The 23344-nt window shown below is 45.2% G+C and overlaps 1 protein-coding gene across 1 annotated transcript in view; it reads right to left on the bottom strand.

Moving 5' to 3' along the window:
• The window catches only part of INPP5B (inositol polyphosphate-5-phosphatase B), a 78808-nt gene extending 55745 nt beyond the window's left edge, over positions 1 to 23063 (bottom strand). The window contains exons 1-7 of the mRNA XM_049774676.1: positions 23038 to 23063; positions 22156 to 22238; positions 21706 to 21800; positions 20301 to 20398; positions 20138 to 20167; positions 15512 to 15622; positions 9161 to 9250 (exon numbers count right to left, since the gene is read on the bottom strand). Of these exons, the coding sequence (XP_049630633.1) occupies positions 9161 to 9250; positions 15512 to 15622; positions 20138 to 20167; positions 20301 to 20398; positions 21706 to 21800; positions 22156 to 22212 (481 nt within the window). The 5' untranslated portion in view covers positions 22213 to 22238; positions 23038 to 23063. The remainder of the gene's footprint in view (positions 1 to 9160; positions 9251 to 15511; positions 15623 to 20137; positions 20168 to 20300; positions 20399 to 21705; positions 21801 to 22155; positions 22239 to 23037) is intronic.
• Positions 23064 to 23344: the final 281 nt, after the last annotated feature.

The raw sequence follows: 23344 nt of genomic DNA, 5'->3' as shown, positions 1-23344 counted from the left end.
GTGTGTGACCTCCTGATCATCACAATATCAACAATACAAAAAGGGAAAATAAAGAAATCAAAAGCCAAGATGGTGAAACAGGGGACTGGATTGATAGAACAGTGAGAAGTGTGTTTGCCTTGCATGTGGTCTCCCAAATAATCCTCTGAGCCTGTCAGGAATGATCTCTAAGTATAGAACCAGGAATAAGTCCTGAATGTCACTAGGTGTGATCTTAAGAAAAAAGTAAACACACACACACACACACACACACACACACACACACACACACACACACACACCTGGACAACCCCAGTTTAATCTCATGATTTTTGGGCCACCCCCAACAGTGCCCAGGGGTTACTCCTGGTTTGCACTCAGAAATCGCTCCTGGCTATATGGGATGCCAGGAATTGAACCCAGGTCCATCAAGGATAGGCCGAGTGCAAGGCAAACGGCCTACCACTTTGCTAACCCTCTGTTCCCATCAGTAGTGATTCTTGAGAGCAGAGCCAGGAGAAAACACTGAGCACCACTGAGTGTGGCCCCAAAACAAACAAAACAACAACAACAACAACAAAACCCTTAAAAATGTAAGGGATGGGGCCAGAGAGATAGCATGGAGGTAAGGCATTTGCCTTTCATGCAGAAGAACGGTGATTCGAATCCCGGCATCCCATATGGTCACCTGAGCCTGCCAGAAGCAATTTCTGAGCATAGAGCCAGGGTAACCCCTCAGTGTGACCAGGTGTGACCCAAAAAGCCAAAAAAAAAAAAAAAGTAAGGAATGAAGAGATAGCTTAGGGTTTAGGGTGCATGCAAGACACATATCATGCAGTTGCTGACCTTGGATCAACCCTAGCATTACAAGGCCTTCTAAGAATCCCTGAGTGTAATCCTGGAGGCCCTGAGCAAGGCTGCATGGCACTGGTGATCCCTTGCACTGTATGCTTGGGTCCTCACATTCAACATCAGCCCAGTTAGCTAAGTATTACTGGGAGTGGCACCTGAGCCCTCTGAGCACTGCTTGGGAGCCCCCAAATACCCTAAATGCAGGCAGAGAAGAGAGGCACCCTAGAAAAAAATTAAAAGAGATCTGGAAAGAAACATAAGAGAAGGAAGACCAAGGCTGTGAGAAATTAACAGAAGAGCAGCAGGAGGGAGAGGAGAAGGACAGATGCTCAGTTATGAAAAATGTAGTTATTTGGCAGAACAGACTTGGGCAGTCCTGAGAGGACAGACGACTTCTAAAGTTTTTTTGGAGGCATGATTCTCAATTCCTAAGTGTTTTCCTAAAATAATTTAGTATTCTTTAAGTCAGCTGTGACCTTCCAGAAGGTAAATAAAGTTGAGACATATCTACCATGGTATCTCAGTGCAAGAATGAAAACAAAACATCCAGGTCACTCAGCCGCATGCTTTATTCAATGCCTCACCATTCTTATAATGCCTGTGGCAGCTTCAATTCACTGCCATCCTCAGTAAAATCTACAAGTTTGTACAGTGTATGTTAAGCCCAAAAGAAAATATGCAAATCAGCTGGCTTCTATATCCAACACTATATTTCTTCCAATAAACCTGGATGCCTCCATGTTCCCAAACCTTCTACTCCCAGAGTATTTTTCTGTGCAAATCTCCACTTCTGCAAGTTTGGGTTGCCTGGTCTGTTCTTTTCTCCCACTATAGAAATCTAAAACAAATTGCTTGGGAGAAAAGAAAAGTCTTCTGGGGGTTCTGTTGTAAAAAATAAATAAATAAAACAAACAAAAAAATAAAAAACCAGCAGGTTCAAGCTTATAAAGGAGGAAAATGGAGAAAGGATTAACAAAAAGAAGAGGTAGTTCTCTTATTTAAAGAAACCAAAATTTGCTTGGGAGCCTGAAGAACTTTCAATAAAGGTGGAGATTATGAGTGATAAACATCAAGAAACATTCATTTTCTCCATGCTAAAGGCTGTGTTAGTAAAACAGATTGTACTTATTAATAACTGATAGCAAGGTTCTGGAACTTCAGAGAAAAAGAGAAAAGGAGGAAAGAGAAATGGTGGAGAGTGCATTGTGGGCAGAGAAAGGACCATTATGACAAGAATAGTTAGAAATGATCACTCTGGACAAGCTTTGGGTACTAAAGGAAGAGAAAGTGAAAAGCATGATAACCTCTTCAGTAACAATAATGCAACTATAGGGGGCCTGAGGGATAGCATAGCCATAGGGGATTTGCCTTCCATGCCACCAGACATACAGTGGTTCTACTTTTGGCATCCTATATGGTCCCCTGTGCCTGCCCGGAGCAATTTTTTTTTTTTTGGTTTTTGGGTCACACCTGGCGGTGCTCAGGGTATTACTCCTGGGTATCTCCTCAGAAATAGCTCCTGGGGGGCCGGCGAAGTGGCTTGCAAGCGCTAGCCAAGGAAGGACTGTGGGACCACAGTTCGATCCCCCAGCATCCCATATGGTCCCCCCAAGCCAGGGGCGATTTCTGAGTGCTTAGCCAGGAGTAACCCCTGAGCATCAAACAGGTGTGGCCCCCCCAAAAAAACAAAAAAATAAAATAAAATAAGAAAGAAAGAAATAGCTCCTGGCAGGCACGGGGGACCATATGGGACGCCAGGAGCAATTTCTGAGTGTAGAGCCAGGAGTAACCCCTGAGCCCTGTCGGGTGTGGCCCAAAAACAAAAACAAAAACAAAACAAAAAAAAAGTTGCAAACTATAGTCTCTGGAAAGGAAGGAAGGAAGGAAGGAAGGAAGGGAGGGAGGGAGGGAGGGAGGAAGGAAGGAGGAGGAAGGAGAGAAAGAAAAGAAAAGAAAAGAAAAGAAAAGAAAAGAAAGAGAGAGAAAGAGAGAAAGAAGAGAAAAAAGAGAAAGAAAAAGAGAAATCTGCCCCAAGCAGGCAGGAAGGAGGATGGGAGTGAAACAGAGAACATTGGTGGTGGGGAAATGTGCACTGGTGATATATATTGTATAATTAAAACTCAATCATGAACAACTTTGTATCTGTGGAAAAAAAACCCAAATGTATTATCAACAATCATGTTACCATACTGTTTAGATAAAGTAATATTTTAAAAAGAAAGAGAGACAAAGGTGAGAGGGAGGAAGAGAGAAAGAAAGGGAATAATGATGGGGTGAGGATGAGACAGGAAGAAGAAAGAGAGCAAAACAACTAGCCAGGGGCTATTTTTTCCAACATGCTCCCTGGCTCTAGTAATCTAGGTTGCCCTTTATATTACCCTGAGATAAAAATAACATTCATTTCCTTTCTCAGGCCAGACAGACTTTAATGCTTTGTTTCCTGGGCCCAGGGAAGGGAGGAAAAAAAAAACAAAAAACCTCATGGTACATCTCATTCTAAATTTAAGTTATTACAAAGCTGGCTGACATTGAATCAACCATTTGAAAACCACAGCCGAAAGTTACCATTACCACATTGTTCATTAGCCTAGAATAGTCCCAGTGGGACCTCTGATCATAGCTCAGGTCATCTAGAACACAGCTTTAAGTCTTCACATGTGCCAGCATGAAATACAACTGAATTCTTTTGGGGGGTTTGTTTGTTTGTTTTTTGGTCACACCCAGCAGCGCTCAGGGGTGATACTCCTGGTTCTATGCTCAGAAATCATTCCTGGCAGGCTCAGGGGACCATACGGGATGCTGGAATTCGAACCACCGTCCTTCTGCATGCAAGGCAAATACCCTACCTCCATGCTATCTCTCCGGCCCTACAACTGAATTCTTTACACAGCAATGCGAATGAGTACTGAGTCCTATGTAAAATCATCCAGAGGAGGTTGCAAGAAAAGAAAGTACTTTTAGAGGGCCAGAAAGATAGTACAGCATGCACATGGCTAACCTGGTCAATCTCCAGCACCCAATATGGAATTTTGAGTCTAGCTAGATATGAGCATAGAGCCAGGAGTAAGCCCCAAGTACAGTCAGGTATTACCCAAAACACCACTGCCTCCACCCTCGAAAAAAAAAAAAGAACAAAGAAATAGGGCCAGAAGGATAGCACAGAGCTAGGCCTTTGCCTTGCACATGGCTGACCAGGATGAACCTGGGTTCAGTTCCCAGAATCCCATATGGTCCCCCGAGCTTGCCAGGAGCGATTTCTGAGCACAGAGCCAGGAATAACTCCTGAGTGCATCCGAGTGTGGCCCAAAAAACAAAAAACTAAATAAAACAAACTAAACCAAAAAAGAAAAAGAAAAAAGAAAAGAAATAGGTGCTTGCCTTCAATGCAACTGACTCCATTTAGATCTCCAGTACCTCTTAGGTCTCTAAGCACCACAATGAGTCACTGAACTCAGAACTATAAATAGCCCTAAGCATCCCCAAACACAGGAATTTTTTTTTTTAAAGTGAGTAAATGAAAAGGGTCCCCTCCCCATCTATTTGTTTGAGATCACTGCAAGATCTTAGCAGCTCAAGAAACTAGGAAAATCAGGGGCTGGAGCAATAGTACAGTGGGTAGGTCACTTGTTTTGCATATGGCTGACAGGAATCAATTCCCAACATCCAATGTGGTCCCTAGAGCACTGCTAGGAGTGATCCCTGAGTGTAGATCCAGGAGTAACCCCTGAGTATCACCAGAAATAATCCAAATGACCCAAAAATAATAAAGTAAAAATATTATTTTGTTGTTGCTGTTGTTTTTGTTTTGGGTGGCCACACCCAGCAATACTCAGGGGTTACTTCTGGCTCTGCACTCAGAAATGACTCTGGGCTGGTTCAGGGAATCATATAGGATAGCGATTAAACCTGGGTTGGCTGCATGCAAGGCAAACACCCAACTCACTGTGCTATCACTCCAGCCCCAAAATATTATTTTTTTAAAAGGGGCTGAAAGAGAGTACAACAGAAGGCACTTGCCTTTGCATCCAACCAAACTCTATTAGATCCCATATGGACTCCCAAGCACCACCAGCAGTGATTTTGAGTGCAGACCTGGAAGTAAAACCTGAGCATCACCAGGTATGGCTCCCCGCAAAAAAGACCAAAAGAATCAGACAAATGGCTCTCAATCAACCAGAAGCATCACATCACCCATCAATAGCACAAATTCGCTCAGAGGAACTGGTCCAAGTCTGCAGGCAAGGACTGTAATGTAAGACGAGCTAGGGAGGGGCTCTGGAGATAGCTCAAAGTGTGGGAGAAAAGCCTGGTAAACAAAGGAATCAGGTTCAAATTTTCTACTGTAAAGTCTCCCAAGTATTTCTGAGTGAAGCCCTGGAAGTGCAGGAAGGGTTCAAAAATGGGGGCTTGGGAGGAAGATGGGAAGAAGAAAGAATAAGACAAGTTTCAGGGTTCAGGAGAAAACTTCAAGGGTTTTGACCAGAGACTCAAGTCCAATTCTTTGAACCACATAATCAATAAAACAACCAGATGTGGCCCAAAACTCCAAAATAATTAATTAAAAAAGGTAAATTAAATGAGCTGGATTAAAGCAATAGTACAGTGGGTACGATGCTTGCCTTGTACACAGCTAACCCAGGTTCAATCCCCAGCATCCCAGAGTCCCCTAGGTCCATCAGGAGTGATTCCTGAGTGCAGGACCAGAGTAACCCCTGAGCATCACAATAGTACAGTGGGTTGGGCGCTTGCCTTGCATGGTACCAACTGAGGTTCAATCTTCGGCATTCCATATGGTCCTTTGAGCAAAGCCAGGAGTAACCCCTGAAAATCGCTGGTTGATTAAAAAAAAAGGAAAGAAAAAAAAAAGAAGCTGTATTTTTCTGTTATAACTACTATTATTTGACTTAGTACACTGGAATTCAATAGAGACCATGAAAGGACATTTTTGAATAAAATAAGCTAAAAAGGAAGATCTTTTCTTTCTCTATCCAGGCAAAAGTGAAGAATGAAGGCCAAATTGGCTGGCCCCCAAATATGGTGGTCTTTAAGCTCTTATTTATGGCTTATCCCACAAGGACCACCGTCCTGTAAGACAAAACTTATCCTCTGACATCTGTCTATGGACTATCAGATCCCTCTCTGTCAAACCATCAGTGACTCAGGCAACCCTGCTTCTCCTGACATGCTCTGCAGAGCCTCCAAGTGGCTCCCAGGCAGCTGGGTAGTGGGCACCTTGATCAAGTCTATAAAAGAAGGCCCAAATGTCCCACCATTTTTCCCTTTCTACCTTGAATGTCCAGAACTTTTTGAGGAGGTCTCAAGACAAGACATCCTCCTTCCGGTTACAGACAGGGTGAGAAACAGAGATGACACAAACAAAGCTTAGGGAAACAGAGACATTTATTACTAAGTTTAACATAAACAACTACATAATTAACAGTAAAACCCTACTTAGTATAGGTATTACAATGGGGAATTTTTTTTTCTTTTTTGGGGGGGAAAATATTTTTTTGCAATGTCAGGAATCAAACCAAAGACCTCAGACAGCCAAAGAAAGTGCTCTGCTGATGAACTATAACCCATATCTGAAAAATTGTGTATTTTATTAGGGGGGAGGCCATATGCAGAACAGCTCAGCACACCCAGCACTGCTATGATATGGGTCACTCCTGGCAGTATTCAAGTGACCAAGCAGTATTAGAGATATAAACTGGGGTGGGCTATATTCGAGGCAAGCATGTAAACTCCTGTACTATCACTCTAGTCCCTAACAAATCTTTCGTTGTTGTTGTTTTGTTTCTGGGCCACATCCTGTAGTGCTCAGGGGTAACTCCTGGCTCTGCTCAGGAATTACTCCTGGTGGGGCTTTAAAGATCGCATGGAATGCCAGATCAAACTCAGGTTGGCCACATGCAAGACACAGACCTACCCACTGTAATGTCTTCAGGTCCCAACAAATCTTTTTGTTTGTTTTGTTTTGTTTTTGGGCCACACCAAGAAGCACACAGGGGTTACTCCTGGCTCTACACTCAGAAGTCACTCCTGACAGGCTCGGTGGACCATATGGAATGGCGAGGATAGGACCAAGCCTGTCCCGGGTCATCTGCGTGCAAAGCAAATGCCCTACCGCTGTGCTATCACTCTGGCCCAACCCAACAAATCTTTTTTTGGGGGGGTCACACCCGGCGATGCTCAGGGGTTACTCCTGGCTGTGTGCTCAGAAATCACTCCTGGCAGGCTCGGGGGACCATATGAGATGGGAATCAAATCCAAGTCCATCCTGGATCGGTTGCATACAAGGCAAATGCCCTACTGCTGTGCTATCTCTCCAGCCCCCAACAAATCTTTTTTTTTTTTTTTTTTTTTTTTTGGTTTTTGGGCCACACCCGGTGGTGCTCAGGGGTTACTCCTGGCTGTCTGCTCAGAAATAGCTCCTGGCAGGCACGGGGGACCAGATGGGACACCGGGATTCGAACCAACCACCTTTGGTCCTGGATCGGCTGCTTGCAAGGCAAAAGCCGCTGTGCTATCTCTCTGGGCCCCCAATAAATCATTTTAAACTAAAAACAAAACCAAAACACTGACAACAATTCCTCACCAGACTATGGCCAATTTTAGGTTTTTGAAAGGAGAACAAAGATTCTGAGATCCTAGCATACTCATCTCCTGGAGCACTAAGTGGCTCAGAGCTTCCTGAATTCTCTTAACTGACGTCCCTCATCCTGGGACAGTGAATACTCTTGTAGCCTGGTGCTGCCATGATGGTAGAGAAGACAGGACCGGCCCCCTTTCTGACATCACTGTGCCAGCCCTTCAGTGACTGGATCTGGCAACAGTTTTCTGAGAGGGAAAGACAGGCAGGCAGGGTATGTTCTTCACCTTCAACTCACCCCCTGCCAGCATCAAAGCCCAGAATGTCATAGAAACGGAAGCAATAGCTGCTCCATCACAGGCACTTCAGTATGCAGAGCCAAGCCCTGACTGGCTGTGTGTGAGAGCAATGAGAAAAGCATGAGCAGCGAGGAAGTCCTTCACTCTTCTTGTTTCCTCTCCCCTTATAAAGTTGTGTAACATGCTATTCCCCACCCCTCATAGTTTCCAAGCCTTGTAAGAGCCTGTGGAGTACTGGCCCCCACTTCCCACAGTCACTCAGCAGGCTCTTCCTCTCTAGCAAAGAGGTGATAAGAAAAAAGTGGGTGGGCACAAGTGGGTGCTACAGGAACTGGAGGTACTACCAAAGAAAACAAAAACAAAACATACCCAGGAGGGTCAAGGATGCCACTCAATAGTAAAGCACATGCCTTGCATGCGTGAGACCTGGGTTTGAACCTTGGCAATCACAAACTGCTAACACACACACACACACACACACACACACACACACACACACACACACACACACACACGAAAACTCTGACAGAAAACCTAGTCGCTGGATGGAAAACACAGTTCTACAGGTGCTCCCAAATGCATCACACTGGCCTAAATTTCAGCCCTGGGCGCCTCAACCTACAAAGGACGACCTCCTGCTTAACAATCGGCCTTTTGTGCCTCACAATGTTCTCCACCAAGAGCTAGATGGAAAAGAACTGAGTCGCTTTCCACCTGTAATCCCATCCCTGCCTCCTCTCACAAGCCCCTCTGTGTGCCTATGCCAAGTGGAGGGACGACAGGGCCGGGCAGAGCCGCTCATACCATCTCTCACCCACACGGAGAAGGTGGGCATCTCCTCCCCAGCCAGACAGGCTCTGAGCAGAACCGACTCTGAAGCTCAGCACGCGAGGCAGGGACGGAGTTTTCCTGCCATCCCACTTGCCCGATTTCTGGGCACCTCGCAGCCACCGTCTGCCCACTAGGAACATCTTCATATTCCCTTGCAACTTCACCCCAGCGTCCCCGCCTCCGGAGGGCCAGGACCTAGATCTTTGCTCTGTGCATTCAGAGACAAACCCACACACCTGGCTCATCTACGGGCAGGACTTGCAGCCTTCCCTTCCCCCCCAGAGATCCAGGCCAGCACCCCCGCACCCCGCAAACCTGCAGAATCGCGCTCCCGAGACCCAGCGGCGGCAGACATTTCCCGGCCCGCTTCCTCAAGCTTCTCATCACACTCTCAGCGCGCCCTGTCCGCCCGCCTGCAGGGTCCGCCCCCAGGTGCCACCTGCACCAATCGGTGGCTGGTGTGTTCAGAAGCCCGCCTCTAATCTGAATGATGTCCGCCCCCTTACTAGGGGCCTCCTCCAATCCCCACTGCCCGTTTCAAGATGGACATCTGCGTCGACCAATTGCTGAGCGGCCCTGCTAAGTTTACCTGGGGCACGGTTCCAACCTTGCGGCATTGGCAGCTCGGGGTCAGATTTCGCGCACCTGTACCGAGACAGCCACAGGAATTTGGGGTCCGGGGTCTTAGAGTCGAAGCCTGTGGCAGGAATAAAGAAGAAAATACTTGAATTTTACTGAAATACGTCAAGAGTCAGATCCACCTATCTGCATCAATGTCTGATCGTGAGCAAAATCACTCCGTTTTAAATCTGTGTTTTTCCCCCAAAAGGGTGGGCCTAAGTTTCAGTTCAACAATAACTTGAGAGGGTATGGAGAAATAGTATAAGAGGTAAGGCACCTGATTGCATATAGTTTGGTCTCAGCACTGTATATGGTCCTCTGAGAACAATGAGGAGTGTTCCTGGAGCTCAGAGCCAGGAGTAAGCCCTGAGTACTGTGTAGCCCCAAAACAAACAAAAACGGGAGAACATTGCGATTTTGCAGTGTCTATGTGTCTAGAAAAAAGTCTACCACACACACAGGTGTTTAGCTAACATTAGCTTATTTTAGAACCACACTTAGCCAAGCTAGAGGCAGGGGAAAATTGTTCCCAGTGAGACGGGAAGGAGGGATATAGTAACAGGAACATAATCCAGGGCTCCCTTATGCAAGGTATGTGCTCATGGTCCCTCCCTTCCTGAGCCATCATTCCAGCCACAAGTCATTCGTTTCTCTAACTGTGGTCTCCTAATCAAGGCCCCTCTATTCCTGAGCTTTGTGTGCTATACAACATTGTCCATCAAGATCAAGAGTGGGGAAAAAAACTAGTTCCTTACACCTGTCATCACATCCTGGGTCTAGTACCTTTATCAGTGATATGCAAGGGCTGGGAGATAGCTATCTAAAAACAGTGATCATCACAGCCAGAGCCAGAGTACAACAGGTTGGGTGTTTGCCTTGAATGTGGCTTACCTGATTTTGTCCTCAACCTCCCATATGGTCCCCCAAACCCTGCCACGAGTGATTGCTGAGCACAGAACCAGAAATAAGAATTGCCAGTTGTGACCAAAAAAATAAAAAAAAATAAATAAATTAATTAAATAAATAAAATGTAATGGCAATCTGCACTGAGTTCAGCTCACCCAGGCTCCTCCCAGAGGAAATCCACACCAGCATTACTGATTAGCGACTGAAAAGTTAATGACATGACCAAGTAAGTGGAAGTAAAAATATACAAATGGTACTACATTGAACTAAGAGGCTTCTGCATCTCAAAGGAAACTATGACCAGGTTACAAAGACCACCCATGGAATGGAGAAATTATTTACCGAATACTAATCTGATAAATTAATTTCAACACTTAGAGTTTTACAAAAAGAAACAGCCAACCCCATAATAAAATGGGGAAGAAAGACCGAACAGAAACTTTTTCAAAGAAGAAATACAAATGGTTAAAAGGTAGATAAAAATGCTCTACTTCATTAATCATAAGGGAGATGAAAATCAAAAGGACAATGAGATATCATCTCATACTATAGAGACTGACACACAGCAAAGGAACAAGAACAATATTAGTGTGTGGATTCAGGGAGAAAGGAACTCTCATTCACTGCAGATGATAATGCCAACTGTGAGAATTCAGTCTTTTAGGAAAACAAGATGTATATTCATCAAAAAAAATTTGAGATTTTATATTATCCAGCAATCCCACTCCTGGGAATATATCCTAAAAGCCCTCTCCCCGCAAAAAATACTAAAAGGCATCTGCATTCTTATTATATATAATTCACTATAGTTAGAATCTGGAAACAACCCAAGTGCCTGGAAACAGATTTGTGGACAAAGAAATGATGGTACATTTATAAAATGGAATACTATACTGTCATAAAGAAAAAAATGAAGTTATGACATGTGTTTATACATGGATGGACATGGAAAGCATCATGGTACATGAAATGAGTCAGGAGGAGAGGGACAGACGCAATGTTTGCAGTCATCTGTGGGCTATTTAAAAAAAATAAAGTATTATAATAATACCCAAAGGCAATAGAAAACCAGGGCCAATAGAAATGGTCCACCGTTAAAAGCTTATCACCAAGAGGTAAGGGAGGATGAGAGAAGTGCAGTTGGGATAGAGAAGGGACCACTATAACAATGGCAGTTTAAAATGATCACTCTGGACAATAACTGGGAACTAAAAGGAGGTAAAGTGATATACATGATAGCCTTCAGTAACAATATTTCAAACCACAGTGCTTTAAAAGAAAAAAAAAAGAAAGAAAGATAAAAAGTCTGCCAAAGAGGCTGGAAGGGGGTAGGAGGAAAATTGGGGACATTGGTGTCAAGAAATAAACACTGATGAAGAGATGGGTGTGAAACCTAATCATGAACAACTTTGTAACTGTGTATCTCACAGTGATTCTATTTTTTCCCCCCTTCCAGCCTCCTTGGCAGACTTTTTATCTTTCTTTTTTTTTCTTTTAAAGCACTGTGGTTTTTCCTTTTTGGTTTTGGGCCACACCCGGTGACACACCGGTGACGGTCAGAGGTTACTCCTGGCTATGCACTCAGAAACCACTCCTGGCAGGCTCGGGGGACCATATGGGATGCTGGGATTTGAACCACCGTCCTTCTGTGCCTAAGGCAAACTCCTTACCGCTATGCTATCTCTCCGGCCCCTCTATTTATTTTATTTTTGGTTTTTGGGCCACACCCGGCAGTGCTCAGGGGTTACTCCTGGCTATCTGCTCAGAAATAGCTCTTGGCAGGCACGGGGGACCATATGGGACTCCGGGATTCAAACCAACCACCTTAGGTCTTGGATCGGCTGCTTGAAAGGCAAACACTGCTGTGCCATCTCTCTGGTCCCATCTATATTTTTAATTAAAAAAAGAAAGTTAGTGACATTTTCTGCAAATTACTGATCAAAGGACTCCCTAACACAAAGAGTAGATATGGAGGTGTAAGACAGATCCCTAAATCTAAAAGAGGAAAGTGATCCTTGTCTGTCACCATTCTCTCAGACAAGTACTGTTCATTAGAGAAAAAAATTTTCTTTTATTTTTGGGCCACAACTGTGGTATTCAGGAATTACTTTCAGCTCTATAATCATAAATCACTCTGGTGGGTTCAGTGAACCAGATGGGATATCGGGAATCAAACCTGAGTTTCTACCCACTGTGCTATCACTCCAGCCCCTCATTTAAAAAATATTTATTAAGGACCGGGGCTGGAGTGATAGCACAGTGGTAGGGCATTTGCCTTGCACACAGCCAAACCGGGACGGACAGTGGTTCGAATCCCGGCATCCCATATGGTCCCCCAAGCCATGAGCAATTTCTGAGCAAATAGCCAGGAGTAACCCCTGAGCGTCACCGGGTGAGGCCCAAAAACAAAAACAAAACTATATACATATATATATGTATATTTATTTATTTATTTATTTATTTATTTATTTATTTATTTATTTATTAAGTACCTACTGCCTGTTAGATCCTGATGTAACCACTGAAACTTTCTCTCCAATGGTAAATGCACCCTGCCCCAAACTCACTGGTATTTTGGCACCTCTTTCCCCATCATTTTTCTCTCCTCAGTTCATCTTATCTTCCTATCTCCAACCCCTCTTCCAGACCTGTCCAAGTCTCCAATTTTAGCTGAGAATAACTCAGGTGGCAGTTCTGGATCAGCAATACTTGGGGCCACTAAGTCGTAGTGACAGCCTAGTTATCCCAAACTTTATTCTTTTTCAGGGTTGTTTCCTTGTTTTGAGGATCAGATTTTGGGTCACACCCAGTAATGCTCAGGGATCACTCCTAGCTCTGTGATCAGGGATCACTTAAGGCCTGGGTTCAGGGAACTGTAAGTGGTGCAAGGGTTTGAACCTGGAATTGGTTGGGTGCAAAGCAAGTGCCTTCCCTACTATATTGTCTTTCCCACCTCTTTATGTTTGTTTTGGTGCTCAGGGACCTCTCTTAGTTGTGCTGAGAGGGTTTTGCTTCCCAAGTATTCAGAGGACCATACAGAGTCATGAATTGGACCAGGTCTCCAACATTCAAAGCAGTCACTTTACTTTGCATGTGCTCCAAGCACTCTGCCCTTTGAATTTCTCTTTCCATTTCAAATCTCTCCTTTTTTTTTCATATCTGAACCACTATAATACATTCCTTATGATCTCTGGTTCTAGGTGCTCTCCTCTTTTCAGATGAATTTCTTAAACATGTATAACCTGCCTTATCATTTTTTGGTTCCAAAGTCCTTCAATTCCCCAAGAGCTAGAGGATAAAGTCCAAGCTCTTATTTGTCTGTAAATCTATTCCATGGGCCTCTGCCATCTCTGCTAGCTCAGCACTTTCCATGCAGTCCTCCTATCCCAAGGTCAATCCAACCACCTGCTCTTTCCTCCAGGTGCCCTTATTGCCTGCATGGGAAACACTCATTCATTCTCCAGGTCTCTCCAGGTCTGATCTTAAACATTACCTCCTGCATAAAGCCCACCCTGAGTTAATTATATGGGACAAGTGCTAAGACAAAACTTTAGAACTCAGGCTCTGGAGTAATCTAAATTTTTGGTTTTTGGTTCACACCCAACAGCACTTGGGTTACTCCTGACTCTGCACTCAGAAATTGTTCCTGACAGGCATGGGAGACCATATGGATGCCAGGATTCGAACCAACATCTGTCCTGGATTGACTGGCTGCATGCACGAAAAATGCCCTACTGCTGTGCTATCTCTCCAGCCCCGGGAGTAATCTAATTTTATCTCACCCTGGCCCCTGCAGAAGGCATCCAATTTCTCCTAGGCTCAGCTTCCTCATCTGTAAAATGGCGGCACTGCAAACCAAGAGAGAGGGTTGAATGGTAGCACCTGCTTTGTCTGCCAGAGGCTGTTTGATCCCCAATATTGCCTGGTTCCCTGAACAATAGGAATGACCTTCAATCATAGAACCAAAAGTTGCATGACTCCAAAGTTAAAAAAATATGGAGACATTGCTAGCGTCAGAGTGATAGCTCAGCAGGTAAAGCATTGACCTTGTACATAGTTGATGTGGGTTTCAACTCTGGCATCCTATATGGTCCCCTGAACACTGTCAGCATAGAGGCAGGAGTAACCCTGAAGCAATATAAGTGTGACCCCAAAAGAAAACCAAAAATTGGTGACATTGCTAATAACTGGCTTGTAAGGATGTGTAAGGATTGAACAGATAAGTAGAACATTTTTAGAAAGGTGTTCAATGCTGGGGCCCAAGCACAGCTGGGAGGGCATTTGCCTTGTACATGGCTGACCATGTACATCCTCGGCATCCCATATGGTCCCTGAGCCGGCCAGGAGTGATATCTGAGTACAGGTATCTGAGCACTGCCAGGTGTAGCCCCAAAACAAACAAACAAACAAAAAAGGTGTCCAATGTAAGTCAACGATGACATTAGCTAAGTTGTATACCCTCTTTTAAAGAAGGAGAAAACTTTTAGGTGATTGGCAGGCAAGGCTCACAGCTTATCCACTATACATCCTTTTCCCATTCCCAGAGAACAGAGGAGGCAGGAAAAGAAACAAATATGTGGGTCCCGGCACCTGGAGGCTGGAATTTGCATGTTCTCTGAATCATCCCTTTGCTCTATACAAACCCTCCTTTATGTCCCTGAAAGCTCTATTGATATAAACAAATTCTGCCCTTGATACCACAAGGTTCTCATGATGGACCAAATCAAGAGCACTCCACAGTTTCCATGAGGAACAGAGCAGGAATCCAGGACAACCCAGACCACAGGACACAGTGCCCTATCTAGGGTTCTAGCTGTTAGAGAGAGGACACTGCCAGACACTGCTCACCCAGCAAACTCTTAAAGAGATTCTGAGGCAGAATCTCTTTTTATTTTCAGGGCAAAACTTTATTGCTAGTCACAAGGTGCCAAGGGCTGGGCCAGGAACATCATTCATGGCAGGCACTGGCCAGTGGGGACCTTGCCTGTGCTCCTGCTACCACCCTGTGTGGCCCTATGTAAGATCTGGAGGGCAATAAAATTAAAACTCAGGTCCATATAGTATATATGGATATATATGGATATATAGTATATATGGATATATAGTATATATGGGGCAATAGTATAGAAGGTAAGGCATTTGCCTTGCACAATCTGGCATCTCATATCATCCCCCCAACCTTGCTAGGAGTGATCCCTGAGCACAGATCCAGGAGTAAGTCCTGAGCACTACCATGTGCACCTCCCCAACAAAAAAAGTGTCAGGTCCAAGAATGGGAACACCAAAAAAGCAAATACCTGATTGACTGGCAGCCTTGTGCCAGCTTCCGGAGGGTAAGAAAAGAGTACAGTGAGTCCAAGTTTGGAAGTCAACAGAGTGAAGTGATTAATAACCAAGCCCACCCTGGCCCCCAGGGAGTCTGGGATCTTACCTGGACAGGCTCTGGAAACTTCCTGGAGGAACAGCCTGCTGTGTGAGCCAAAGGGTAGCTGGAATAGGAGGCTGAGTTTTGCAGTGTCCAATTGGACTGTCACATCTGAGCCTGCACAGATGAGGATGAAATAAATCTTTGGCCTCCAGGAACTAAGAACACAGATGCAACTTAAGACTGAAATCTCCAGAATAGAGATTCAGTATCCCAAGCAGCTAAAGCCCTTAGGCCTTGCAGAATTTTTTTTTTTTTTTTTTTGCAGACAATTTAATGGCAATAACCCTCTGACCCTATGCTAAGTCATACCATCCTCACTCTGCAAGGGAGGCAGCAGACTCTAGAAAATCTTGCCAGGTCATCAGTAGATGGAGCTTAAAGAGAACCTATAGTCCATCCCTCCAAGTGGAATGAAAAGCAGAGAGAAGCAGACAAGAGGGGCTGTCTATCAGTACACCTGGCTGTGTTGTGTGTGGGGGCCAGGCACTGGGAATCTCGTGGTGAAGGGAACACACATGGCCTGTCCTCAGGGAGCTAGACTGTAGAAGTGTATTGTTCTGCGTATCACCCCATCAGCCTCAGGCATACAGCAAGAACCCACAAGCATATGCTGAACCCATGGAAGAGTAGAAGTCATATAGCAGAGTGACTAAGAGTCTGAATGCAGAGTCTGAAACCTAGTTCTACTCCTTATAAAAAAAATCACTTCAAGGGACCAGAGAGATAGTACAGCAGATAGGGCACTTGCCTTGCAAGTGGCCAAACAAAGTTCAATCCTTGGTACCACATATGGCCCCTGTACACCACAAAGAGTGATCTCTGAGTGTAGAGTCAGGAATAAGTCGTATGCCCAACAGGGTCTGGCCCCCAAACAAACAAAACAAAAAAAAATCACTATTTCTCTGGGCTCTATATACATTGTCTATAAAATGGGAATGAATGGGGGCCAAAAAGATGGTACAGGAATTAATGTCTTGTCTTATATGCCACTGATCCTGATTTAATTCCTAGTACCACATATGGCCCCACACAGTGACAGAAGAAGGGACCCAAAATTTCTCCACAATTTCACCCCCAAAACAAACAAACAAACAAACAAAAAACCTGGCAGCTGTCTTGTCTGTGATCTCTTGTACCACAAGCAACTTCCAGTAACACCACAGCCAGGTGTGGAAAAGCACTGTGAAAGTGCCTTGTGAAAGTGCTGTGACTCATGGCAAGGATCACAACTAAATAAATGACCAAGAACCATGATCAGGATGCACAACCCTTGACAAGCACCACATCTTGGGTCAACCTGGGTAAGCACAGTATCAGTGGTGCCAGCACTATAACCTGATGTCAAGCCAGGGAGCAGCAGAGCTTAATTTGTAAGCAACCATAATGATCGAAAGAACATCAAAAACTGTGAAGGGAATGGGGAGCAGGGAATTGAAAAAGAAAGAAAAGAAAAAAAAAAAGAGGGCCAGAAAGATAAGTGGATAGGGCATGGCCTTGCATGCACTTGATCCAGTTCAATCATGAATACCATGTATGGCCTTCTGAGCTCTGCCAAAAGTGATCCCTGAGCATAAATAGGAAATGAGCCATGAGCACTATCACATGTGGCTCCACCCACAAAAAAAAACTTTTTCCACTACTTCTTCTACTACTACCACTACCATGTACCACTAGCATCAGCACTTCCACCTATCACCATTACCACAACCACAACCTAATCATAATTGCTACCACCAATACTCCCACCACTGTCATCTACCACCATGATTGCTACCACCATTACCACCACCACTACCACCACCGGTCACTACCACTACCACTGTTATAGAAGTGAATAGTGAGAGAGTAGAGAGAGGAGGGTGGGGCCAGACCTCTGAGGAATCATATTACATACCCTAATTTACATAGTGATCCAATTGGTCATCTTCCAGTTCATCCTAAAATGACCATAAGCATCCTTATTTGTATATAGGTGGACAGTATCACTTCAGATGCCCTTAAAATGTGCAATCTGGGGCCCGGAGAGATAGCACAGCGGCGTTTGCCTTACAAGCAGCCAATCGAGGACCAAAGGTAGTTGGTTCGAATCCCGGTGTCCCATATGGTCCTCCGTGCCTGCCAGGAGCTATTTCTGAGCAGACAGCCAGGAGTAACCCCTGAGCACTGCCGGGTGTGACCAAAAAACAAAACAAAACAAAAAAAAGTGTGCAATCTGATGGGTCATCCCATATCCACCCAACACCCTATTTGCAAACACAACCAGATTTATTTTTTCCAATCATGTGATCTCAGAGGGTGTAATCAGTCAGATACCAAATTTCACAACTAATGTATAAACTAATGTTTAGAAGGACCTTCCTTTCAACACACTGCTAAACTGTTTCAAATAGATTGATCTCCTGTCTAAAAAATCTGGCCTTTTCAGAATGGGGTGAATATATTCTCCTCCCTTTGATTAGGCCCAGCAGCCAAAAGATTCAATCTCCTCTGCCCAGCTCCACAATTCTGAAAGCGTTCATCTGCATGAATCAGATGTGCATACTTCATGCAAAAATTTCCTTCAAATTTCACAGTATTTACAGCCCAGTAGAAATTTCCTTCAAATTTTATGGTATTTACAGCCCAGTAGAACTAGAGTAAATTTGATGGGAAAGTTGTATAGAAGTCCACAGAGCTCAATGAGAAATAAAAGTAATACAGAAGGCTCAACTAGCACCAACCAACTCAGTAAATCTTCAGACAATGATTTTAGGAACACCACCAAGAAATTTAACTATGATTTGCCACAAACTAACTTTATCAACTTTTTTTCCTTTAATTTAATTTTGCTTTGTTTTTGGGTTGCACCTGGTGGTGCTCAGGGTTTACTACTGGCTTTGAGCTCAAGGATCATTCCTGGCAGGCTCAGGGGACCAGATGGGGTGCCTATTGAACCTAGGTTGGCTATATACAAGGCAAATGCCCTACCCACTGTACAACACACTGTATGATTCTAGGCCTATTTGGATAGGCTAGGGTTGGGGATAGGAAGCAAACTGAGGACATTTGTGAGGGGAAGGTCATACTAGTGATGAGATTGGTCTTGGAAAATTATATGCCTGAAGTAACTGTATTATGAACAACAATGTAAATCATGGTGTTATAATTAAAAATATATAAGTAAATAAAAAATTAAGAGTTTATTTGTGGGGCCAGAGAGATAGTACAATGGTAGGGCATTTGCCTTGAATGCAGCAAGGGAACGTGGGGAGGGACCCAGTTCGATTCCCGGCATCCCATATGGTCCTGCCATATGGGTCGATTTCTGAGTGTAGGGCCAGAATTGACCCTTGAACATCATTGGGTGTGGCCCAAAAACCAATTAATAAATAAAAGTTTAAAAAAAAGAGTTTTGGGGCCTGGAGAGATAGCACAGTGGCGTTTGCCTCGCAAGCAGCCGATCCAGGACCAAAGGTGGTTGGTTCAAATCCCGGTGTCCCATATGGTCCCCCGTGCCTGCCAGGAGCTATTTCTGAGCAGACAGCCAGGAGTAACCCCTGAGCACCGCCGGGTGTGACCCAAAAACCAAAAAAAAAAAAAAAAAAAAAAGAGTTTTGTTTTGTTTTTTTTGGTTTTTTTTTTTTTTTTTGGTTTTTGGCTTTTGGGTCACATCCGGCGGTGCTCAGGGGTTACTCCTGGCTGTCTGCTCAGAAATAGCTCCTGGCAGGCACGGGGGACCATATGGGACACCGGGATTTGAACCAACCACCTTTGGTCCTGGATCGGCTGCTTGCAAGGCAAACGCTGCTGTGCTATCTCTCCGGGCCCAAGAGTTTATTTTTTTTACCTTCCCCTCCCCCCTCTGCATCTGACTTTACTGCCCACCTTTCTGCCTGTCTTTTCTCTACCAACTTGAGCTGCTAAATAGAATGGAAAAAAAGAAGACCTATGGTGGTTGGTGTGTTAATCTTGCACACTAGCCACAAGAATCCATGTCAGGGACTGGAGCGATAGCACAGTGGTAGAGCGTTTGCATTGCATACGGCCAACCAAATTCAAACCCTGACATCCCAGATGGTCCCCTGAGCCTGTCAGGTGTGATTTTTGAGTGCAGATCCCTGAGCACTGCCAGGAACCTTCCCCCTCCAAAAAAAAGAAAGAAACCATGGCAGTTTTCTATATGCTGTAATATCACCAGCACCACTACTATTACACCACCACTACATCTACAGTGAAGGCAGACATAAAATAAGTCACTAGAACAAAATCATTGTGAGGGGCAGACCCCTGGGAAAGGATAAGAAGAAAGAATGAGTATCAGTGAGATGCCAACATTCTCAAGCATTCCACAAAGTCTACCTGGGAAAAGTAACACATGGCTTGTGACCCTGAGGAGTAGGTTCAGTGAAAATGGGTATAAGGACTCTGGGGAGGAAGAGCTTGCACAAGCATGAGCAGGATCAGGACACAAAAATGTTAGGCTCCAGATGACAGCAAGAGCATCAAAAGATTCCAGGAAGAGAACGTGGGAAGCTAGGACTAGAGAGATTATCCCCCGCCCCCATATCCCACTCCTACCCCCATCAATCATGTTCTCAATCCACACTTCTCTCCCTGCCTGGCAGGCCTCAAAATGAAAGGATCACTCACCTAGAATGTAGAGTTCACCCTCTGGGAACACTGTGAGAAGAAAAGTAAAAAGGTCCTTAGCATTAAGACATGGGCCCTGTATCCAGGGCCCTATACCCAGTCAGGGTAGAAAGGCCCTGGGGATCCAGAGGAAACAGCCACCAACCACCTTCCCCTGTGGCACCTTCTTCCAATGTAAAATCCCGTGAGATTGGCACTATCTGGTCCAGAGAGACATCATCTCCAGTAATGGCCATCCTCCGGTGGGTATACAAGAAGAGACTGAAGGCAAAAAGCAGAGGTGAAGACAGTGTAGTGTTTACAGGCAAACCCCCCCCCCCCCCATGGCCCTTGTGGAGGCATCAGGGTACTCTTTACTCCTTGGTCCTCAGGCAATGCTATTTTAACCCAATAAAGTACTCCTTTTCGGCCACCCACTCATCACCTCTCCTGTCCACATGCACATTAGAGAATGTAATGATAGGGAGAGGACATCAAAGCTGTTCCTATATTTCTGGGGGATCCTCTGTTTGTTAAATAAATAAATGAAGTATCAGGCTAGAGAGATAGTACAATGAAGGAGATGCTTGTCTTGCAATTGACCAACTCTGGTACTTCAAATGGTCTTCTGAGCACTGTTAAAAGTGATTCCTGAGCATAGAGCCAGAGAGAAACCCTGAGCACTTCTGGGTGTGGCCTCCAAACAAACAAACAAAATGTAGGCTACAGGTTTGAATGCAAGCTAGCACTGCCTGTGACAAAGTAGGGGTAGGTAACCTCAACCATTTCCTTCTCTGAACCACAATTTCTCCACCTGAGTAGTGAAGGGGCCCCTCCATCCCAGCTCTAAGACTCTGGGGATAACCTTCTGACTCAGAGAACTTTGACAAGTTTTATTCTCTCAGTTTCTCTGGCATTTGTGTGTGAACTGAGTACTTTCATGTCGGAAGCACTTTTTTTTTTTTTTTTTTTTTTTTTATCTTTTGGGGGTGGAGATGGTTGAACCACATCTAGCACTGCTTAGAGCTTACTCCTGGCTCTGCATTTTTGGCAGTGATTGGGGATCCTATGGGATTTGGAGATCAAATCCACAATGCAAGGCAAGTGCCTTACCTGCTATATTGTCTCTCTGGCCCCTATTTTATATTATGGAAGAGTGGCAGAGGAGGGGGTTGATAATGGGGAGTCTACACAGAGCTCAGCATTTTGGGGTTGTTCCTGGCAGAATTTGAAGGAACAAACAGGGATTCTATGCAAAGCGTGTGTTCTGCTTACTGAGCTCTCTTCCCCTGCCCAAATAACTCCTCACTCTAATCTCAAATCTGGATCTAGAAAAGCAATAAAATCACTTGACCATGTAGCTCAGAAGTAGTAACAAAGCCTGGATTTAATTTCAGGTAGACTACAGGGCTCAAGATCTACACCGGTATGTTCAAATGCATACACATGGACATTTGTGGGTTCACACAGAAGATTATTATAGTTCTAGAAGATTCAGAGTCTGCTAGAGAGACAAGGTAGAAACCCATCTGGAAGATCCAGTGAATAGTACCCATGGCCAGAAAGGTAAGGCAGGACCCTGAACTCACGCATGTTCATGGCCACCATGTTGGCCACGGGAGCGCACCAGTCCCAGGAGACGGCTCTGCCGGCTGACTCCCTCACACAGCACTGCCTGCACAGCCTGCTGCTCAGGGTCAAGGGAAACCAGAAGGAAACCCAAATGGAAGGCCAGACCTCTCCCAACCAGGCCATCCCACTCTCCTTTCCCTTCTCTTACCCATACAGATCCTCGTGAGCCCTTGGCAGGTAGCCTCACCTCTCCGAGCCTTCCCATCAGTGAAACAAGAGTCCTGACTTCATAGAAGCTGGGAGGACAGACGTGGGAGAGGCCCGACCAAGTAAGCACTTAGTAAATTCTGGTTTCCCCTTCCCTGTGACAGTAGAGAAAGGAGGAGAGGGACAGACAAAAAACACCTTCCATTCCACCTCCCAAGGCCAGAGAAGAGTGAGGGCTAGGTCAGCTGTGGGAAGGATATGATGACGCAATATTCCGCTGTGTCCAAGGTCTCCTGGATTGCTATAGATTGGTCCATGCTGTCCCTTAAGGAGTAGACACACCCTAGGGGAGGGAGAGGGGAGTCATCCAGTTACCCAAGAAGGTATGGAACTGCCCAAGACTGGGAGGCAGGATTAGAAGCATCTGTGCAGACAGAGGTTGAGGATGCTGGACCTCTGCATAACCGGCTTCTTGCCTTGCTTGGGAGGACACAGTGCTTGCAGGGGTCTCAAACTCAATTTACCTGCAAGCCGCAGGAGGCAAAGTCAGGGTGATCCTTGAGTGCAAAGTCAGTAGTAAGCCTTGCAAAACAAAACAAAACAAAAAAAGATTCCTCTAGGGCAGGGCCACAAAATGTATGGAGGGCCATTTGTGGCCCACGGGCCGCGAGTTTGAGACCCCTGCATGTACTGTCTGTGTCTTGGAGGGCATCCAAAGGTGATCTTACTGACTAGTTGGAAATAGGATGTTTGTCCATTACTCTAGATGAGCCACAAAATGAAGCTATGCTTTCTTTTTGGGGAGCAGTTAGTTTTGTCAATGCTTCCCTGGGGAGGAGTCAGGGTGCAGCTGCAAGCTGAGGAAGTTGGAGAAACATCCTGGTACACTCAGGAAAAAAGGGCCTCATCTCCCTACTCTGGGCCTGTTCTTTACTCAGAGACAGTGTCCCTTTGCTCCTTATGGTCCCCAGACCCCACTTCCAAGCAGGCCCCATTGCATCAGCCACAGGCCCAGGGGGGATTCTGCTTCTGACAGACACAGGCCAGGGGTCTCATTCTTCAATTTGTCCATTCCTTCCTGTCCTCTGGACCTGGCTTTCGTGCTCCATAACCTGCTTCCAGACCCTGCCATTGCCGCCTACCTCTTGAGCTGTCACCTCTGAGGCCCGCGGAAAACTGCTGCCCCGGGACAGTCAGTGACTACATTTCCCAGCAGGCCCCGCAATACAGGCCTGCAAGTCCCGGCATGCCCGCCCCATTAACTCTTAAGGTCTTGGATCCTCTGAACTCCCTAGTCTAGTTCAAATTTGTGTCCAGCATCCCCCGATCTCCTGGAGCCAGAAAGAAACTTCGTCACGTAGGTCTTAAGGGAAAACAATGCATTTACAAGTCCTCAGATCTGTGCTCAGCTCCTCCTACCCTCGAGGGACCCACTCTGCCCTCACTCGA

Source organism: Suncus etruscus, chromosome 6, assembly GCF_024139225.1.
Source record: "Suncus etruscus isolate mSunEtr1 chromosome 6, mSunEtr1.pri.cur, whole genome shotgun sequence".
Classification (NCBI taxonomy): Eukaryota; Metazoa; Chordata; class Mammalia; order Eulipotyphla; family Soricidae; genus Suncus; species Suncus etruscus.
The sequence above is the reverse complement of the archived record's forward strand: the minus strand, read 5'-3'. Positions and strand labels throughout refer to the sequence as shown.